We start from the raw sequence: 22,707 nt of genomic DNA on the forward strand, positions 1-22,707 counted from the left end.
TTTCCGACTCTCTATCTTTCAGACTCTTAAGGAAAGAAACTCAGAACTTCAATTCAAAAAAAAAAAAAACCAACACTAATTATGATTTTCAGTAGTCAAAGCAAGACCTCACTCTTTCAGTTTTTAGTTCTTAAATTACTCACCTTTTTTTAAAACTTAAATTGAAAGACCAGTTAATGTTTAACCCTTCAAAATCTGATCCCTTAACTTGTGTCAACCCCCTTATTTATAGCCAAACTTGAAGCACTCAAATTAATTCCCACCATCTTCTACCCATCCCCCTTTTGAATCCCACTACTTAATGTTTTGTCCCTCACTATATTAAACAAATATTAATTCCCACTAACACATATCTTTTCTTTACTTAATTCCCTTATTCCCCACTACCGCATGCTTTGTCCCCCACTATATTAAACAAATATATTAATTCTCACTACCACTTGTCTTGTCCCCCACCATGTATTAAAAAATGTATTAATTTAATATTATTAGTACTTAGTGGACAGAACACTCAAATTAATCATTTTTTAAAACTTAAAATCCCGAAAATGCCCCTGAAACTACTAAAATTACCATTCTACCCCTGAAAGTACTGCAATTTACCATTCTACCCCCATCAGCTATAACCAATTCACCTAATCAATTAACCAAAATACATCAGCTATAACCAATTCCTAATCAAATTTCATCAACAAATTTAAGCTAGAAACTCAGATTATGTCAAATATCATCAAAACAAAGACTAAGGATTCAGGGAACCAAATCATATGATGAACAATAAAGAAACAACTGAAATCATTTTGACTGAACAACATTTTTAACAACAAACATACTTTTAGATTCAATAACAGTAACAAATTGAACATAACAAACAAGTAGATTCAAATCAATAAACTCAATAATCAATTGAACTTCAAATTAAATCTAACAACATTACAACCAAGATAAAGGATTCAAGTGATTAAACTAACATACTTTTATATTAAAACTAAACAAGAACAAATAAATAAAAACAAACTGAAGAAATAATCAAGAAATGATAAACAACGAACAAGAAAAGAATCAAACATATACTGATTTTAGATCCGAGAATATCAAACAAAATACGGACAGAAATGAAACTTAAACCAACTAACCGGAAATGACCGCAACGGAACAGAAACTCGGATAGCAACCTCGACGTACCGGATCTCGATGAACAACGACGACCTCAACGGAAACGGAAAACTCGAACCAAGATTGCCAACGACCTCGACGGGCTGTTGGTAGTGTGGTCGACGGACTGCTGTGTGTCATTTAACGATGGTTAGCGACGAGCTGCTCAGCTGCTGGTGGGCGACGAGGTAGCGTGAGGCTGTTGTGCGTCGTGAGATGAAGCAACAACACTATCGAAGAAGTTGCAGCAGCAACTGTTCGTCTGGTGGGGGGTCGTTGGCAGTGTCGTCGACGGGTGGTTTGGGTGGACGACGAGGGTCGTGACTGGTCGACGCAGCAGCGCTGCTGCTCGTCAATGGCGGACCACGGTCACTGCTGCTGGTTGAGGGTCTGTCCGGCGTGACAGTAGGTGGATGACGTTGGCGGTGTCATGGTTGTTTGGTTTCAATGGCGGACGGGGGGTCGACTTGGGTGGTCCGACGACGGAAAAGAAGAATGGACGGGGAGGGGGGCTGGACAGTGGTGAACGGAGGGGGGGCTGTGGGGTTTCGTGGACGTGGGGGGGTGAACGGAGAAGATGAAGAGAAGGGGGGTGCATGGGTCCGGCGGCTAGGAGAAAGAGATGGGGTGTCTTTAGGGTTTTTTAGGTAGTGAGTAGCAAATGAAACAAAAATGAGAGAAAGAGTGGGGGGGTCGTGCGGTCAGATGGGGGGCGGTTGGGCTTGGGTCAAGGGGTTTTAGGTTGGGTAGAGTCGACCCGGTGGGGTTTTTAGGGTTGGATAAGGGGTTATTTGGTTTTGGGCTTGTGGTTTAGAATTGAAGAAAAGGCCCAATCCGATTTTCTTCTTCTTTTATTGCTTCTTTTTTCTTCTTTTATTTTTTCTTAAACTAAAACTAAATTCTAAAAATCCTAAATTATCCTATAGAACTAAATTAATTTATAAAAGTGTTAATTAATTATTAATAACAATTAACACACAATTAAATAACAATTACGATAAAATCACACAATTTAGACATTAAATGCTAAAAATGCAACGTACATTATTTTTATGATTTTTTTGTTCTTGTAAAAACAAACTTAATTGATCCTAATTGTAGAATTAAATCCTAAATGCAAATGCGACATATTTTTGTATTTTTTATTAATTTAACAAATAAACATGCATGGACAAATATAAATAATTATCAAAAATACCACGAAAATTCTCAAAATTGCACACAAAGGAAAATTATTTTATTTTGAATTTTTGGGAGTAATTCTCACATAGGGAAAAAATCACGTGCTTACACATGTGATTTGATTTCCTTAGTTCGTGGAGTTAAATTAGGAGAATATCATGTGATTTGATTTCCTTAGTCCGTGGAGTTAAATTAGGAGAATATCATGTGATTTGATTTCCTTAGTCCGTGGAGTTAAATTAGGAGAATATCATGTGATTTGATTTTCTTCCGTTTTTAACCAGTTTAACCTTCTGTATTTAACGTTAATGCCGCTTGAATACAGCTAAATACATGTCAAACTTAGCTGGAATTCCAGTTTTTACGCCTATTTTTTTGGTTGTATTAATGAATACAACAACTTAAATACATAAAATATATTGTATAAAAACATAAAAGGTATTTATAACACGTAATATAGCAAAGAGTATCTATAAATGGCTAATTAGACTTAAAAGATGGTGCTTTATGAAAAATTCTCATTTCTTAATCTATGTGAAAACATCTAAAAAATCACTTATTTTGGACCGGAGGAAGTAATACATTGATAATTATTCGTATACTTTCCGGTAAGTTTTACTAATAACTAATAAAGTATTAAGCAAATGACTCCTAATATGTTTTAATATAGACTCGAAAAAAAATAAGAAATCTGGATAAGGATATGATCTGGTTTACTTATATGGATTGTTGACAAAATAGTACTCAAAATCAAAATAATATACGAGCTTAATAAATTTTGGCTTGTGAAGATAAAAGAACAAAGAAATGGAGGTGTTTAAAAAATAGTTTTTGTTAATAATCAAGTGAATATACACGTTAGAATCAATTATTTAAATAAACAAAAATGAATTCTTTAAATTAATCATATTATGTTGAAGTGGCTTCCGTGGAAGAAAAAATGCGGGAGGCAAGGATGAGATGGTTCGGGCATGTTAAGAGCAGAAGGATAGAAGCTCCAGTCAAAATGTGCGACGGGTTAGCCTCAGTGGGTATCAGGAAGGGTAGAGGTGGGCCTAAGAAGTCTTGGGGCGAGGTTATTAGACGAGACATGGCGCAACTGGAGTTGACTGAGGACATGGCCTTAGGTAGTGGCGGAGCCACATTACTATATTGCTAGATAAAATTTTTTATTTTATGTATATTTACTATACATTGACTTTTATATTTATAAAGCCTCAAATTGGGGGTTTCTCAAATTGGGGATTAGGAGTTCTCTCAAAACTGATCATATTCAAGAAACCATGGATAATATGGATTCCATATTATTCGCAGGTTAACCCATTTGTTATCCGTATTAAATATGGGTCATGTCGACTAATTTGTTCATTTTTGCATTACCCATTCTCCAACCGTCCCATATCTGACCCGCCCATTTGCCACCCATATTATGTTTTAAGCAACGATCATGAATGTATTCCGGATTTATTTTCGTTATGAATTGGACATAGATTCTTTATATTTTCTGAAATAAAATTTATATACTTAGAAACTACATAAAATGTACAACTATAAATTACAAAGTTAACAATTTAAAATATTTAAAAAAATATTTACAAAAAATATGGTCAAAGAAAATCTTATTTGACTCTCCCAATAATAAAAAGTTCATTCCTTTTTAAACTAGAGGAGTATACATTAGAGAGGTTATAACGATTCAGAAAATCTGCACAAATTAAGATTCTAGAAGGAGAAAAAAAAACCCAAAATCATACACCTTGTTGGAATTAATACAAGATACCAAAAATCAATACACTGAATCAGAATTTAACAAAAATATCATACAAATCCCTCATTCAGACTCGACATATGGATACAAAAAAATCAATTTTCTTCAATATACATTCCTAATTCCCTATGATATTTCATCAAATTTTTACATCAAAAGCAGATACATATGGATCATACACCAATCTGTTCAACATCTCAGAAAACAAGTTCATTCCAATTTCAAAAGTCACAAAAGCATCAATACAAGCATACTCCACCTGTTCATACAATAATTCCTCAGCTTCCCATTGACTCAACGTAATTTTCAACGGCTTCTCCATAACTTTACCAAGAACTTCATACGCCATTCTCTTCAATCCCATTCTCTTCAACCCCATTATTCCATACTCAGGCTCGAATTTACGTACAACCAATGCTAACTGGTACAAATCCACCGAATTCGCTACGAACAACCCGTGATCTTCGAACAATTTGTAAACGTCGCCCTGAATACCAACACCAACGAACGTGAAGTTAGGGTTTGCGAGAAAAGCACGGAGAGAATTCGGGATGCAATCAGCGTGAAGAAGTTGAAATAAAAGGCAACGACGGCCGACGCAGAGTTGGAGGAGAGCGATTTTGGGGTTGTTTTTATCAGTGGGGTTAATACAGGCGAGCCACTCAATGTCTAGACCAATAAGGAGCTTGTGGAGTCTACGCCGGTGAATGTGGATTGTTTGGCCAATCCATTTATCGACGTCGGCGGCTTTCTTTGTAACTGTTACTTTGATTTGGTTTTCATAGAAAGGAACAGTGAAGAATAAGGTTCGGGAGATTAATTCGGCCATGGGTTGGAAGAGAGAAAACTGAAATTCTTTTGGATTGAAATTTTATTGTGATTTTGTATTATAGGAAGGAAAGGTGCGGTATATAAATAGTATAGTTGATATTTTGAGTAGGATTGGGAGTGAAGAGGAGCTTAGCTCTTTTGTTCCTTAACTAGTTCTGTTTCGGTAAGCAACAAATAATGTAAATTTTTCTTATTGTATTTTAATTATTATCTAGTGCTTATCCTCTTACCTGAGATGCTATTTTAAGTTACTTATTTAATTAAAGTAGCTTCTTTACTTTGATGGGAAAACGAATTAAAATTTTTCGGTTCCAATGTTACCTATTTTCATTTTTCACTTTGATGATTTATTCGAAGTATGACAATTATCATCAATATGTGAATAGTGAAATCTATGATAATTTGCATGAATTGTTTAGGGAATGTTATATCAATGATTCTTATTCCAAATCTTCTTCTTCTGCTAACATGTTGGGCACTTTCGATATTTGAAATAAGGTTTTATTTCAGCCACATAGTCTCAATGTTCATTTTAATAAGCTTAATTTTTTCTTTTTGCAACATGAATCGGAGGGAAGATAGATATTATATTTTGAAATAGTTTTAAAGAAAATATTAACAAGTATGATGTTCTTTTCGTTCGTGAGTTGAAAGTTTATCGAAAACAACCTTTTTATTTTTACGAAGTAGGAATAAAACTGCGCACGCGCTATTCTTGTCAAATCTCACATATGATATTATACTGAATTTGTTATTGTTATTGATATTTTTTCCGTGATTTAAAACAAAATAAAAGAATTGAGCCAAAGGATTCATCCTCACAAGATGAATATCCAATATCCGAAGTTGAAGATGTATGTGCTTCAATGGGTAATGAATATGTCTGACAAAATAAAACTAGGAAACTAAGAATTATGTAAATTTGGTAGAATTGAGCTAAATAATGTAAGAAAAGTACATTAATTTTCACATTTTGTTTAAAAGCAAATAAAAAGAAAGAGGGCAAATTGGTTCATGGACGGATCAAGTTATGACTTTTATTCGATCAATTTTGACCCAATACATTTGATTCAAGTAAATTTTGGACGGATTAAATGGACGTGGCTAAGGTTGATGTAATTCATTTTTGCCACCTCTAAATATATAAACATATATATACTTGGAAGTTGGAACTATCCATTTTGCCTAATGACAAAAGAACCCCCAAAAAATAAAATAAAAAGAAAGAAAGAGAGGGACCAAATATTAACACCCAATAAAAGGTTTGCGATGAAAAAAAGATTGTACAGGACACAAGCACGAAAGAAGGACCGTACGATCAAAAAGATCTACGGTCAGAGATAACCAAGTGATACACTCAGCTAAAGATTGTACAGGACACAAGCACGAAAGGAGGACCGTACGATCAAAAAGATCTACGGTCAGAGATAACCAAGTGATACACTCAGCTAAAGATTGTACAGGACACAAGCACGAAAGGAGGACCGTACGATCAAAAAGATCTACGGTCAGAGATAACCAAGTGATACACTCAGCTGGAAAATAGTAGTAGTACATTTTTCCTTCTTTTCCCGAAATCCCCTCATATATTTTTTCAACCCCCAAATCCGCCTCCTATTAACGCCGCTTCTACACTACCCTACCCCTCACATTCACAGCAAACCCTAGCCCGTCTCCCTATTCCGGTAAGTAGTGTTTAGCCTTTAGCTTTCTTCAAAAACCCATATTTAATCCATTTGTCAAATCAATTGGTGAATTTTTTGACTGTTAAATTCAGGTAGTCTTTCAGTTTGCTTCCTTGTTATTTACAGTATTTTGTTAATGTTGAAATACTAATTTGTCTCTTTAAGCGATTTGTACACTTCCTTAAGCATTTGACTTAAAGTTGTATTTTGATGGAATACAGTTAAGGCAGGGTATCGAAATTCAATCTATAAAAGTCTGCCAATTGTTGGAAAAAAGGTTGCACTCCATTTTTTGTGTGTGATGTTTTTTTTTTTGAAAATAATGGTTGTGTCTGGGCTTGCTTGCGCGCACCTTCATTATTCCACCGGTATCTGCTATTTGATAACACTGCCCACAAGGCTTCCACTTTTATTTGAGAAAGGTTACTAGCCTATCTCAACTATTTTTTAAAAAAATGGTAAAGTAGTCCAAGTTCAATTTTCAAATCATACAGTTTGATCTACCACTTTTGTCTCAATTCCCAAATGTTCCCGCTGCCAATATAATCGCATGTCCAACACCCCGATATGCTAAGGTTTATGTTTCGGCTACGTAATGGCCGTGGAGCTGAGAGGAAGAAGAAATGGAAAATCCTACAAAGTTCTCCCTCAAGAAATCATGTGGACATGTGGCGAGAAAGAGAAATAGGAGATCTCTCTAGGAATTTTATGAATTTTACGTACATATGGAAATCATTAGGCTTTCTTACTGAATAAATGATTAGTTAGAATCTTTATATAGGAATGGAAACCTTTAAGATTCTTTTATATGGAACTTCTGTATGGATCAATCGCCTTTTCTCAATGATATCCCTTATCTATAAAAAGAAGGCCACTTATTGAGTTATTGCACAAAACCACATCCTTAAGTTTGCAAAATTTGATATTGGATATCTTACCATAGGCATTTGAAGTGAATTATGTTTGTTGTAATTTGTTCTTGTCTGTGTTAGTAACAACGTTTTCGGGCTCTCCTTGTTCTGTTGATTGTTGCCAAAACAGGGTGCTCTTTGATATGTCTAGTAGGCAAGATTCAGATGTCGATGATGATTTCAGTGATCTTTACAAGGAATATACTGGCCCTGTTAGGTCCAACACAACTAAGGCACAAGAGATAACAGTGACAAACAAAAGGTCTCATGCTGGTTCCGATGAGGAAGAAGACGCCCCTGACCCCAATGCTGTCCCGACAGACTTTACTAGCAGGGAAGCAAAGGTTTGGGAAGCTAAATCTAAAGCTACTGAGAGAAATTGGAAGAAAAGGAAGGAGGAAGAATTGATTTGTAAAATATGTGGAGAGTCAGGCCACTTTACCCAGGTACTGCTTTGTATTAGGGTTCTTATTAGTGTTCTTGTTACTACTATTTTAGTTGGCTGAGGAGGGAAGAGAGTTTAAGGATCACAAGACTGATAACTGGAAATATTTACATTTAGTCAATCTATTCAATCTATAATTTCCTATATTTCTCACCCTTTCTCTGTAGGATGCTGATGCATCTCTTTTCCTGAGAATAATTGGTGAGAGAACTAGTTGGTTTCTTTTGTTATCACAGTTTTGCTCCTTACTATATCTCCGTTATTTTCTGGTGAAAGGTATTTCATTTTACATTTTTGTCAAGTTAACCACAGTCATCAGAGTTTGTAGACCAAGAGCTCCTTTTGTTTGTAGATATACTGGCTCAGCTGGCATAATGTAAACTGGCACATTTCACGCATTTTGTTGCTTTTTGCATTTTCCCCTCAATCTAACTTACTAATTTTAAAATCCTTTTTTGGGTGGCTTGGATAAGTAGAACAACAACAACAACCCAGTGAAATCCCACAAGTGGGGTTTGGGGAGGGTAGTGTGTACGCAGACCTTACCCCTACTCCGGAATAGAGTGGCTTGGATAAGTAGGAAAATTAAAAATCCCATGACATATCTTTCTTGCATATACTGGTAGCTTGGTAACTAAAACTGAGGGATGTAAGAGCAGTAGACATCATCTGACAATTTTTTTGCTTATGATCCTTCTGGCTAAAGGCATAACTAAAGTAAAATAAGTTAACCTCTGTTCATGCTTTGACTGGGATAATCCCTTTAATAGTCCCCGTAATCCTTTTCTTTTATGACAAGTTTTTTTGCATGCCGTTTCTATCAGCCAACCAGGAATCCTGAACATAAGATTTTGGTTGAAAATAGAAGAATATATGAATACTGTTTAACTATTATAAAATAGGCTGCCTATGCAAAAAAAAAAAGAGCGTGTGTGCCTTCCGTACTTGTCAAAAGTTTTTTCTCAGAGTCTCACAGAAGAGCTTATGCAAATGTCAAAAGTTTATATTGTGTGCTAAACAAACCACGTATAGGGATGTCCATCTACTCTTGGAGCAAATCGCAAGTCTCAAGATTTCTTTGAGAGAGTGCCTGCAAGGGAAAGCCATGTGAAAGCTTTATTCACTGAGAAAGTTATAAATCAAATTGAGAAGGATGTTGGCTGCAAAATCAAAATGGAGGAGAGGTTTATTATAGTTAGTGGGAAGGACAGATTGATCCTAAGAAAAGGAGTGGATGCTGTGCATAAAATTAAAGAAGAGGCGGACAAAAAGGGTCCTTCTAGTTCTCAGGCATCCAGATCAAGGTCACCTGAGCGCAGAAGTCCTGTTAGCTCTCGTATGGTACGTTCTGATTCTCAGAGATCCAATCACAGCCCTCAGAATGCATCACAATTACACCATAGGTACGGAAGACAAGAGAAGGTTGTTGATGATCGCGGTCATGATGGTTTTCACAAAATTGCAAGGGGTAGTTCACAAGGTAGGAAACCAAAGAGTCTTTCTCTTCGACAAGTAGAGCGCAATTTGACTTTTAGCCTTATTTCAGTTTCTTATTTTTCCCTTCTACATGTATCTTTGGCAATTAAGTTTTTTGAGTATGAACTTCACAGGCTTGTTCTGATGTTGATTTAATTTCATTCATAATGTGTGTTGCTTATCTTTTTCTTTTTGTGGCAGCAAGAGGTAAGTTCTTTTCAAGCATTCTGTTCGATTCTGATGTAACATTCCTGGTGGTCTCAAATGAAAGGATTATCCCACATTGAAAATTTTCACTGAAAGTATGTAGAGACTCGTTTGCTTCAGATGGGTTCACTATGAGATTTTAAGATACTTTGCCATGTTAAAGCTGCCATCATTGTTAGAGTTCTTCAATGGAAGTGCTTAACCCACTCTTCATTTGATGAAGCTTATGGTAATGATGGAGCTAGAGGTCGATCAAGCCAATCAAAGTCTCCGGCACGCCCCGCTTATATGAGTAACTCGTATAATTCATATGATGGTCATGGTCAGGGCAGGAGTGTTTACAGGTCTGATGGTTGGGATGCTGGTAGACGTGGTTCTGACATGAAATCTAACAGTAACTTTGACTACCCCTCCATTCCACAATCCTTAGAGAATCTTGAATTGGACTACCAAAAGGATGCTATAGATCTAGGAAGAATTCGGGATAAGGAAGAAGATGAAGAAAATCACAAGCATAGAGAGGTATGAAGTACCTAAAATTTGATCTTTTCTTTTCTTTTTTCCATTTTTGGATTGTTATTTTATTTCAAATTTTGCTTTGAAGAAAGACCTTCCGCTAAGCCTTAGTGCTGATGTGCTAAATTATTTTCCAGTCTTCATCTTGTTTTGGTTTATCAAATGTTAGGCCGTCAGAGAAGTAAGAGAGAACTACATGAAGAAATTGGCCATCCTTAGAGTTGAACATGCAAAGCAATGGGAAGAGTTTCTTCAACTTGATGCCCGGAGGAGGCAACAGCTGGCAGGACAGCATGTGTCAGCGTCTGGGTTTGGCAGTTACAATCAACAGAGCTATCAAGAGTATGAGAACTCAGCAGGTAATCCACATTATTCAGGACCCAACATACCAATGGAACCAAGGGTAAGATATCCAAACCCTATGGATAACTACCATCCATCAAGGCCACAAGACAGTTATGGTGACTTTCAGCGTCAGAGGCGTGATGATTATGGGAAAGCCTATAACCGATACTAAATGGGTAGATTGGAGTTTTTTTTTGGTGAGTTGTCTTAACCTTTTGGCAAGCTGAGAGCACTGAGTTTCATTTTGTTTCATCTAAAGCATTGGCTCTGCCATTTTTAGATGGGTGTGCCCTTCTCGTCATAAAATGTGTTCTTTTAAGGGTATATTTACGGAGGTTCTGAAAGTCAATATTTGGAATGGAGAAAATATTGGATAGGGTGGCAGATGATTGATTTTTATACAAGGTTTTGTAGCTTTTCTTGATGCATTTAATTAAATTAGCACTTCAAAATTTTCAGGATGCGAGTTGGTGGTGTCCTCGTTCACTGTGATGAATCAGTCTGGTTGTGTTTGGAGATGTAGAAAGATCAAGAAAGATTCTGAGTATGGTACTGTTTATGCTGTAAAGACAATTGAATCAGGTTGTTCTTATTTGGGGTTAAATTATATCTTTATCTACACTAGTGAAGTTTGAGCTTTGGCATGAGATTAGGAAATACCGAATATCATGGTATAATTGCCTGCTTTTCAGTTCTTTCAATAGAAGATGCTTCGAGAAGCTTTTCATCTTATGATGAGTGATATAATTTTCATAATGCTGGCAATTATAGAGAGTTAAATCTTCTCATGGATTTCTTTCTTCTCTCGGATGATAGTTTAGCAATTTTTCTTCCCTTGGATGAAGTTTTGTGATGACTACTTTCAGGATTCCATTGGGTAGAAGCTTTCCTCTAATAGTAACATGACACATTTACTATGCTGTTTATTTTGGAGAAATGGGGGGGGGGGGGGGGGGGTAAAACTTTAGGGTTATGATGCTGGTTGCCTTGGGCGTTTAATTCTTTTGCACTCCAGAAAAGGTTGTCATAAATTAGTTGACCTAGATGCGGCACAAATGTAACTTTGGTGCTACATTTATCTCCTAACAGAATTCGTAAGTTAGTGATCATATGCAGTAAGTGAAATTCCGAGAATTAACATTGTCGTAGGATAAATACATGAACTTTGGAAGCAAACTCTCTGGATAATTAATATTAAAAGAAGTCGCTACTTATTCTCGTATTTTTAAATCTAGGAGATCAGACTTTAAATCTGTTCAGTCTGTCGGATTCTGTTATACAAATATTGTATGATTGTTTGAAAGTATTCTTCTACAGTATGACATAAGAGATCAGGAGAAGGGGAAAGTGAAAATTCAGGCCACATTGAATGAATGATCTTTCCCAGTATCATTAGATTGTAAGCTTTAGTAGACTTTTTCAAATTAAAGGTATATTAGTATTTTGATTGAGGGTTCGAACACCCTTCCACCACCAAGTACTGCTCTTTTATCCAACAACAAATCCGGTTTAATCCCACAAATGGGGTCAGAAAAGAGTAGTGTGTACACAAACCTTACCTCTACCTGGTGGAATAATGCTCGTTTATCCAAACAGGAAAAAAAGAAGGAAAAAAAGGTTACTTTAAAAGCACTGATCTTTTATTTTAACAAAAATGTGACTGTAATAATAACGAAAGTAAGCAGGAAATGGAGACATGCTAGTGTCCACTGGGAGAAAAAGTCCAAGGCAAATTATTTGTCCAATCAATACTGGAAATGGAGTTCTAACATTCTTCTTTACTACACTTTCTCCCGCAGAGATGGTCTTCCTATTTAAACTAATAGGATGGACATTCCTTCCTCTATAAATGAACAAATCAACTATACAATGTATCTCGTGCCATTTTCCTTGTAATATATTATGACAAGACTCTCAAACAGCAGGTATTGAACCTTTTGGAGAGGCAAAAACAGAAACAGAAAAGACAAAAATAACGATCTACGACCTAAAAGTAAACAGCTAAGTATGTAATGGCTTTCAACACATAACTGATCTTACAAAAAGGAGAAGTAATTGAAGGGTTGGTGAGAAGTGTGTTCCAGCTTCCTTTGACCACACTTAAACCCCTTACCAACAAATGGCCGATGATCTTGAGCAGCATAGTGCCCCGAGAGTGGAGAGAACCAAGACAACAACCAAAAATTAATATGTACATCTTTATTGTGTCACAGTTCTACTTCATGTAGATCTTCACCAAATCTACCACCATTCATCGAGGAGTGCATCAAATTAGCATCACTAGGCATGAATGATGATGGAGGCATACCCAATACCTCACCAAGTGGTTTTACTTCAGATTTATTTGGGGTGAAAGCATCAGAAATGCCTCCGCTCCATGATGCAGTTCTCCGTGACTGACTTGACAGGGGGCTAGGTCCAGTAGTTACCCCCTTCTTAGAGATGCTGTCCATGCTTGGAAATCTCTGCATAGGCATGGTTGATGGAGGTGCAGGTGACTGGAATGACCCATTCACAACAGAGATTGAATTATTCTCACTATTTCCTGAAGTCTGTTGCTCACTGGAATGACTGTCAACTGTTTGTTCAACAGGGGACATTGGCGTAGGAACAAAGAACTTTGCATTTCCAGTAGCAGGTTTCATGGAAGGAACAGAAGGCGATTGGAAAAGATTTGTTGGATTACCTCCACCTTTATTGAATGTGTCAACATACCTGCCAAAAGAGGGATGAGAATAGTAGGTCAGCTTTCTCTAGTTGAGTCACAGCAGGAAACACTATATGCACTTTGACCTCCTAGAAATACTAGCTTTCATCGCCTATGTCCATATTTGTAGATTAAAACTAATAACACAGTCAATGAAATAAAGAAGCTGGATGCAAAAACATCTAAACTAATAGTTCCCTCATCATTTTCATTAACAAATCACTAGGAACAGATAGCTGCAATAACCTAACATATATCTTCAGATGTAAAACCAAAAAGATTATAAAGCTGTCTGCTGCTTTTTTTGAGAAGGAAGCACTTTGTCTGCTCCTTGTTAAATCGAATTATGTATTTTATAATTTTGATCTGCCAGGAAGGACATCATCAAGTAATTAGTCCAAGTAGACACTCTATACTCCTTCTGATCAGAACAATTCCTTGTCAGTTCGTCCCAAAATCCTTACTTCTTTCCTTCCATGACAAAGCTGTCTCCCTCCAACAATTTAAACTAAGACAACTCTTCACAAAGCAACTTACTTTTTTTAAGTCCAAACTAAATTTTAATCATGTTCTTTTTCTAACTTAATATTAATAATCTATTAAAGCAAAATACTTTATTCTTCGTGCAGTCAAACCACGTCATTTTAACAGGATAAAGGTGTATCCAGGATCCGAACACCAAGGTAACCAAAGAGCAGACTCACAGTTAACCTAAGCCACCAAAAAAAATCAGCTGGCCCCTTCTTATTACTTCAACAATAGTATGTTCCCAATGGTCATATATCCTACTGAAACATTGAATCATCCGATATACTTCTATAAAGGAACACGCCAATATCACTTGCCTTGACCGAACACCCATCCGACTGCGTGCTGAGAATTGGTTAGTGGTCGGTGGAAGTGGTGGGATTCCTGAACCATTATCAGCAGAAGGTGGGCTCTTCATGTCTGGACTTCCGTTGCTAATAGAACCTTCACTTTTTAGTACAATATTCAAGTTATAATCAGGTGCCCCGCTCTGGAAAGCAGCAGTGGTTGGTGGTGGTGCTAGAGCTGGTTCCTCAGCAGGAGGCGCAGCACCTTCTTCAACCCATCTTTTAAGTTTTTCATCATAATAAAATTTATTTGTTTCACCCAGTTTGGCCTAAAATGGATCATAACAAATGGAAATAAGTGTGAAACACAAATCCAGAGGATCACAATGTAGAAAATAACAGAGCGAAACCTCATAAAGAAACAATGTACCTGACGGCCTTGTCGGGGTTTAAGGACTAATCCAACCGTTTTTTGGAGAAGCTGAGAGCCAAAACTAAAGCGACCAAAGCGTGATCTACCTGCAGCTGCTGATGAATTACCTGGTGTGTTACTTGAGCTTGCTTCCTTTGATGAGTCGACATGATCCTATACAAATTGAACAAAAAGTTCATCTTTTTTTAAGAGCAGACAGATCACGCCCAATTAGCCACAGGGTAATACCATTACATACCTGTCTAGGAGTTCTTCCAAAGTCGGGCTCTGAAACACTTCTATTGTGCATCGTCATTCTATTGTTGTCAGCTGCCCAGTCACTTATTTTCTCCATGGATGCTGAAGGCATCAAAGATGACATTGCCATTGTCGATTGACTATTTGAGACTCTAGGTCCCGCAGACTGATAATGATGTTCATTCCCTTGTGGACTGCCGCTGCTTGTTGAAGGAACTGGCGGTGGTAAGCCCCCAACCACACGGTGAGCAGTGCTATCAAAAAGGTTAAGCAATTTACCAACCAACTTTGCAGGAGCCAAATTTGTGGCAAACCCTCCCTGCATGCAGAAAGTTCCCACTATAATTATCTGTGGACCATCATATTACAAAGGTAAGTGTATCAAGGGCTACCTCTTGGTGTGTTTTGATCCTTTCTTCAAGAGACGACACTAATTGTCTCAATGTTTCTATCTCAGGAGCTCGGCCAGTCTTAAGCGATTTAGATAATGCTTGACAGTACCTAAAAATCAGAAATGATAAGCCACCAGCAGTAAGGATTTCCAAAAAATTTAAAGTAGAAGTAAAATCTTGGATACATACTTCAATGCATCTGGTGTTCTCCCAACTTCAGCCAACATGTGTGCATATACAAGCTTGTAAGGTTGAAAAGGAGGAAGAATAAATTGAGAGTTTCCAAGCACCTTTGAGTATTCATATATCTCAGTCCTCTGTCAACACAGTATTTCATCAGTCAGCATATTCACTTGCATTACTCCACTAATGCAGCAGTAGCACAGAGCAAACAGATAGAAGCAGCAAAAGAATGTTTCATTTTTTGTTCTTTATGAAAGGCAACTTAATAGGACCTGAATAGCTTCTGGACTAGCATAAGTTCGGGGGAATTTCCAGTGATCAGCGCCGACAAGACACAATCTTGCACTGTCTGAATATGGTTCAATGTTTGCTTCTGCCACCAGATAACAAATGTGTGCAGCAACAATCTGAATCACAATATTAAAGTATGAAGCATACAGACACAGCATAGGAGATATTCTAAAGAATGAGAATATGAATATGAAGCAGAATACATACATCACTTCTCTCTTTCCACAAACAATCACCAAGATGAACAAGCACCAATTCATCATCCTTTGTTCTATTTGCAGTGATCACAGCCAAATTCTCCTCCCAATCGTCAAGCATGACATTAGCACCAAACTAAGATAAATAGAAGAATAATCAAAACAAGCTAATATTCCCAGCAAAGTATTCACTAAATCTTTAATAGATTAATAAACTAAAGGGAAATAACAAAAATAGAATATTTTCACAAAATGCTGAAGAAGAAAAAAGTGATCTACATATCATCTGTATTTTAGTACAGAAATGTAAGGGTTATGCAAATAGTTTTACACCTCTGACAAAAACACCCTATCCTCAAAAAGGCGGTAAATAACTGTTTAACCTCAAAAGAGTGGAACTCTTCCGCGGAACTGATAAGTCAAAACACATACTTGTGGTTCCACTTGACTATCACTAATAATGTCTTGTTATGATCTGGAATGCTCTCTAAACTTTAACTTTATATGCATGTTTTCAAATTTAAAAAGTCAAATAACTGTTATGTCTCTTTATTCTGTAATAGTATTGATTTTGTAGAATCTAGTTAAAGCGAAGAGATACTTGAATATATATATTTGCCAGGATCCAAACCTACTAAAAAATATATATCTTACTAGGATCCCATTCCAGGGGCTAAGGAAAATCATGTAAAAATATGTTGAAGCTGAAAGGTAAAGCCAGCAAGCCAAGAAAATAACAGCTGTAATAGAGCTATAAACACACACCTGAGCAGGCTGTTGAGCGACATTTGCGGCAATGGGCATGCCACTTGGAGCTGCAGATTCTGGATTAAAGACATCAGCTGGTTGACCTGCAATTAGTAGGCAGAGTGTCCGCAAAGGTGATCCTGCTGTTAATTGCCGGAGTGCCATTTGCTTCACAGTTTCGACATAAAACTACAATTGTTCGTAAAACGATAATGCATTAGTACAAAGAGGAATAAAATGAAGAGGCTGGATTGTGGAGAACCGGACAAACCTGATCACCAAGCTGTGCAGCGAGAACTAGAGCTGGACCCCATAACTGACCCTCTTGTGCACATTGCAATGCTTCTTTCTTTCTTCCAGAAACTAGAAGACTTTGAACTTCAGCAGCAGTAGTCTAAAGCATGTCCAAAAATATTAGCTGATCAAGCAAATAATCAACTTAGCAACTAGGAAATAAAGATATAAAATAATTACCCGCAACTGTCCTTCAGAAGGCAATTGCTGCAAGCACTGGGAAACAGTGCCATATTGGCTGAATTGTGTACCATTCAGCTTCAGAGATGCAAACAATTTGGCAACTGCTGTTTCTGGAGCATCTTCCTGCTCAAATTACCAAACCAAATTAGCAATAGCAACTGGTAAGTTGAAACTGTAAGTGCCATATCATTAAGACATGGCTGCAGAAACAAAGAATGAGAAAAGATTTAGATCAAATGAGGTGTCACATCTTCACGCAGTGGAAATCACCAAATAGAGCATAGGTTAATAAAACAGTCCTCTATTCCTAAAGTTTGCTTTCACCTAATCATCAAAGTAGACACAAACTAGAAAAAGTAAAGTTCTCTTGCATCTTGCATCGCAAATTAGTGCAAATCATTACACTTTGCAAGATACGCTTTGTCTCGCAACAATTTGTCCCCTAAGCTCTTCTTTCCCAGCACATATGCAGCCTGCTTCACAATTTTGCTCAAAGAGTAGAGCTGAAGGCCTAAAGAAATATTTCTTTGTTATTTCTCTCTTGTTCCGCATTTGTTTGCTGACTTTCTGTTTAGTATGTCCAAAATGTTGACCTCTTTCCTGAAATGGCACATTTCAAACTAACTAAAACTATGTACTGCTTTATGTAATTTCAAATTTCATGTGACATCACCAACTTCTCTACTTTTCATATTTCAAGTTATTATTTAAACTCGATATAATAATCGATAAAAACAATACTTGTAGATTGTGTGAGTGTCAAGGTAGGTTCCAAATTGTGGCAGGTGGAATATTTCTCAGGAACTTTCTTTGCGGTCCCACCGAATGCCTTCATTACTTCCGGGACAGGACTTGCACATTAACATGCTGCTAGTATGTACAATTCCTCTTTTAGGTTGATAGTTTAATAATAAAGCATGACAGCATTTATAACTAATTACAAGGCATGTTATGAGAAAAATTCATTTCCACTTTACCTTCAACAAAGTATCAGTACCAAATGGGGATCGAAGTTTCCCATAGTATTGACATGCTATTTTCAGCAATGTCAGAAGCAACCTCAAAACTTCCCCTTTCCTGTAATCCACGTCAGGGAATAAAGGGTTTGCAATCTTCTCGTCAATCCATTTATTCAACTCCTTAATACCAGCATTTCCACCAACCAAAGGACCAGGGAATGTATTTCGGCAGAGAGTTTGGATATAGTCACATGCCCCAGTTGCAAGACTTGAACTGTCGATTCTCTCTGACATCACATCCATCAAGTTAAGCACAGATATTGAACCTCCAACGGGATTCTTCATAGAGCACGCACAAACACTTTCAGCAATTAGTAAGAGTTTTGCACTTCAAAAATAGTTAAAAGAAAGACTGTTAGGTAGGAGCATAACAGTCGAGTCTAACCTGGCTGCCAAAGGATGAGCTATCATAAGAGCAATTATCTTTCATCACGATCAGCTTTCCACCAAAACCAAAGGTGACCAAAGCATGAGGAGGACGTCCAGCAGATGATCTTCCTGTGGTAGGAGCATAAGGATATTGCTGGGTGTTCTGAAATGCTTGTGGGGAATAATTGACTGTGTTTTGACTTCCGTAATAATCACTTGAGAGATGCTTCTGCTCGTTTTGCTGCATTGTCGGCTGAGTAAATTGCTGATTAAAGCCCTGTGACCCAGCTATTGCTGAGAAATTACCTTGAGTTTGATTTGATTTCCCATGGTATGAAACTGTTCCCTCATACTGATTAGACATTTGCGGATTAACATGGCTGCTAGCAGAAATCTCTTGGCTGTAGTGATTCTCCAATGGCTGGTTCCCCCTATATTCTGACACAGGCTCACTCTTGGCAACATTTTCAGTTTGCCACACATTTGAGTTTTGCTGATTGTATTTACCAAAAGACCCATTGTAATCATGCCCTCCACTGCCAAATACTATGGATCTACTATTCTCATTCTGCCCATATGCACCATAAAAACTTTGATCGTGATTGGGAGAAAAATCTTCAGATGATACCCAACCATTCTGATTCTGCTGGCTCTCACCTTGAATAGTTGATTGAGTAGATGAAGTATACGTGTCGAGAGAGCGCCACTCCATGGCAGTGGTATCATAGTACCAACCGGGGTATTGAGGATCAAAAACCATATGCGAAGGGTATCCATTGTTTACTTCTGAAGCTTGATTCCACTCAGTCGTAACCCCACCTCCATCACTCGACTGAGACACCTGATTCCAGCCTGTCACTACCCCGTTCGCATCACTAGCCTGAGAAACTTGGTGGTTCCAATTCGCTGCATTCTCAGTCGCATCACTTACCTGGTGAACCTGATTCCAATTATTGACACTTTCAGTGGTCCCGCTCTCGGCTACAGTCCCAGCAACAGACTGAGAAGCTTGCTGTAAGTAAGAGACTTCTGACTTTCCATCAGAAACAGTCCAGTCAGCAGCAGAATTATCTTGTACATTGGCTGTTGAGTCATAACTAGAGACCTGATACCACTGCCCAGTATTTACATCAAACTTCCATCCTGGATAAAGATTCTCCCAATATTGACTGTTATTTTGATCTTCCCCGCCTGCAACTTGTTCCGTAGTCGCATTATAGCCAAAACCATCTTGATTCTGCTGCATGTAGGAACTAGAACTGTCGAAATTCGCGGAATCATTAACTTGATCAGCTGATACAACATTTGACCCCACATTTTGATTCTCCCCTGTGTTTCCAATAACAACTCCAGTATTATTATTATTCCCCAATTCACTGAAAAAGTCAGAGTAAGATCCAAAAACCTCTGTATCACCATCTGTAGCTGGATTAGAATGAAACACACTCCAGTCAACCTCCTTTACACCTGGATTGGCGGATCCACTAGCGTGATTTTCCTCCTCCTCCTTTACGTCAGGATTAACGGATCCGCTAGTATGACTTTCCGACAAATCAGTAGTTACATCAGTCTCCAAATCACCATTGCTCGACTCAAGCAAACTATCTAATCCGCCCGAAGTCAATGACACTAAGGAACCACTACTCTTCTCTCTATCCCCTCCCTTCATCGCCAAAGGCGGTTTCACATCACTATCAACTGTTTTATCATCCCAAGTTCCTTCCTTTTTAACTCCACCTAAATTTTCCAATCCAGCATTATCAATAACATTATCACTAATACTAAGATTAGCAAATGCTTTAACCTCATCAGATTCATTCCCATCAACCGACACTGGTGCAGTTACCTTAAAATCAATGTCATCATCATCATCATTCACCAATTTATCAAAGAAATCTTCATCTGTTTGATCCTCCACCATAAATGGAGGATTTGAAGCCATTTACTCCCCCAAACCCTAACCCTAACCCTAACCCCAACAAAATTCTCTAATTCAAATCCCAATTAAATAAAAAAAAGCCCAAATGTTGAGATCCAAAAAAAACCCTTTTTTTATTTAATCCAAGAAAACAAAAATACAACAAGATCTAGGGTTTTCTTAAGATACCCAGAAAGGAAAAAAAACAAAAAAATTGGGGAAATTGTTGCTTCAATTTAAAGAATCAGATTAATAGGGGAAAAAGCGAAAATTTATTGAACAAACTAAATTAACTTACAGATCGTGAAGCAAATTTCACCGAAGCTAATTTGGCCTATATATGTATATATATCAATAAAATACAAAAAGAAAACATTCAAATATTTATATATGCATGTTTTCTTCTATTCCTATTTAAGATGTGAGAAGAGGGGAGAAGAAGACAAGCCCTCGTATGCACCAAAAAGTCCCCAACTTTCAACTACCCATAAAAAATTAAAATAAAATAAAAAATTTAATATAAAAAAATACTTGGACTAATTTATATTTTTGCATATGCAAATAGTTCAGACTATATTTTTTTTATATCACTGATGTAATACTCGCTTTGAATCCAATTAATTTAAATTTACATTGAGAAGTCCCACTTAGGATAAAACACTTTTTATAAAAGACATCTCTATATTCAGGGTTGATTTTAAGCCTGATACCGTTAATAGCAAATTTTGCAATATTTTCCGGCATAAAAATGAAATTAACAATTTAATAGTAATTTTTTACACTCTCAATATAATTAATTGATTATAATATGTTACTACTCTTATCAAACTTTATACTGTTACCCATAATTAACTTTGTGGTAGTCTAAGTAAATATTCTCTATATTGGATGTGTATAATAATAAAATTTCTTTTTTTTTTGTCCTACTCACCTATTTGGGATTAAAAAAAAAAGGGGACCTCTCTCTGTCCTAGATTTGCTGGCAATAAATAGAAAGTGACAGATTTGGTAGAATTTGACTTGATGATTGCCACGCAGCAATTCTCTAATAGCCCTTTGACCAAACTGCAAAAATAAATTTATTTTGAGAAGTGTTTTTTTTTTAAGTATTTTTCTCAGGAATATTTTGGCGAGAAGCAGTTTATTTTTGACTAATTAGTTTGAAAAACACTTCTGAACAACAACTAATGTTTGACTAAACTTTAAAAAATTGCTTCTAAGTGTATTTTTCTCAAAAGTACTTCTCAAAAAAGTGCTTCTCAAAAAAGTGCTTTTGGAGAGAAACTACTTTTTTCTGCTTCTCCAAAACTGCTTCTGTTTTTCCTCAAAAACATTTTTTTTTCTTCCAAAAGCTTGGCCAAAACACCTCAATTTTTGGCCAAAAGTGCTTTTGGAAAAAAAAAAGAACATTTTTGGCCAAAAAAAACTTGGCCAAACAAGCTAAGTGGCTGGGACATGTCATATTTAATAAAACTTTATTTATTGAGGCATGTTTTAATTTTTCTTTTCACCGGTTAATAGTCCTAATTTAATTGTATTAACATTTGCTCGTGAGTAACTATGTAGAAAATTGGAAATTTTGAAATACCTAAATAGAAACAAGATAAAGTTGAATTTAAACGTCCTCAAAGTGATTTTCATTATATGAATTGCGAGCTTTAATTAAATCTTGTTACCTAACTAAGGTTCTTTTTTACTCGTTATTATCTTTATCTTCTCGTGATTTTCATAGTAATTCTAAACTTTGTGTCTCAGTTCTTTATTTAGATGATATAAATTAAGGGTGTATTGTGGGCCGGACCCAGCTCGGGGCCGGCCCGGGACTGCGTGCCAAACGGGCCAGTTCAAATGGGCCGGTCTCTAGCGATTCAAAAGCCCACAGTGGGCCGTCCTTGCCAAAAAGCCCGCGAGCCCGGGACCGGCGGGCGGGCCTCGGCGGGTTCAACCGGGCCCAACGGCTAATTTTTTATTTTTTTAAAAAAAGGGCCAACGGTCAGAATTTAAAATGTAGCCGTTGGACTGCATTTTTAGCCATTTGGCACTTTCAAAAATAGCCATTTGGCCCCAAACTTTGTTTTAACCCCAAACTTTTTATAATTACACTTTTTCCCTATTCTCAACTATAAATACTCCCTCATTCTTTCAGTTTTACTCACAAATTCATCAATCTCTCTCTAATTTTCTTCTATAATTGCTTACTTTATTATTGCAATTTCGTGAAAAATTGTGACGTTGGTGAATTGAAGTATTCAAGTCTTCAACGATATTCAATTTTCAAGAAGTTGTTCGTCAATTCGGTAAACTTGTTCCAACTCTTAAGTTTTAATATTATAGTTTTGTGTGTTTTATTTAGTATAATTATAATTAATTTGGACTTTTCTTTGAAAAAAATATTTGGGGG

At 36.8% G+C, this 22,707-nt stretch overlaps 3 protein-coding genes across 4 annotated transcripts; 1 reads left to right on the forward strand and 2 right to left on the reverse strand.

Annotated features, from left to right (window-relative positions):
- Window positions 1-4,244: 4,244 nt before the first annotated feature.
- LOC107807094 (3'-5' exonuclease-like) lies at window positions 4,245-4,934 on the reverse strand. The gene has a single exon (XM_016631419.2). The coding sequence runs from the start codon at window positions 4,932-4,934 to the stop codon at window positions 4,245-4,247; it is 690 nt and encodes a 229-aa protein (XP_016486905.1).
- Window positions 4,935-6,484: 1,550 nt separating this feature from the next.
- On the forward strand, window positions 6,485-11,253 carry LOC107807162 (uncharacterized). Of its 2 annotated transcripts, none has more exons than XM_016631654.2 (6): window positions 6,485-6,621; window positions 7,663-7,978; window positions 9,010-9,457; window positions 9,884-10,182; window positions 10,346-10,718; window positions 10,981-11,253. In XM_016631654.2, the coding sequence occupies exons 2-5, from the start codon at window positions 7,676-7,678 to the stop codon at window positions 10,691-10,693; spliced, it is 1,398 nt and encodes a 465-aa protein (XP_016487140.2). In that variant the 5' UTR covers window positions 6,485-6,621; window positions 7,663-7,675; the 3' UTR covers window positions 10,694-10,718; window positions 10,981-11,253. The 2 variants fall into 2 exon arrangements, with proteins under 2 accessions (XP_016487140.2, XP_075102352.1); XM_075246251.1 differs by having other exon boundaries at window positions 6,561-6,713.
- A 990-nt stretch (window positions 11,254-12,243) lies between these two features.
- LOC107805553 (protein transport protein SEC16B homolog) lies at window positions 12,244-20,769 on the reverse strand. Its single transcript, XM_075246281.1, has 13 exons — window positions 18,405-20,769; window positions 17,978-18,298; window positions 16,998-17,123; window positions 16,795-16,917; window positions 16,542-16,712; window positions 15,787-15,912; window positions 15,561-15,695; window positions 15,295-15,422; window positions 15,106-15,214; window positions 14,715-15,032; window positions 14,474-14,629; window positions 14,074-14,372; window positions 12,244-13,236 (listed from the first exon to the last, which is right to left on the reverse strand). Exons 1-13 carry the CDS (start codon window positions 20,328-20,330, stop codon window positions 12,729-12,731), a joined length of 4,446 nt encoding a protein of 1,481 aa, XP_075102382.1. The 5' UTR covers window positions 20,331-20,769; the 3' UTR covers window positions 12,244-12,728.
- Between the last annotated feature and the right edge of the window lie 1,938 nt (window positions 20,770-22,707).

Source organism: Nicotiana tabacum, chromosome 1, assembly GCF_000715075.1.
Source record: "Nicotiana tabacum cultivar K326 chromosome 1, ASM71507v2, whole genome shotgun sequence".
NCBI classification, from domain to species: domain Eukaryota; kingdom Viridiplantae; phylum Streptophyta; class Magnoliopsida; order Solanales; family Solanaceae; genus Nicotiana; species Nicotiana tabacum.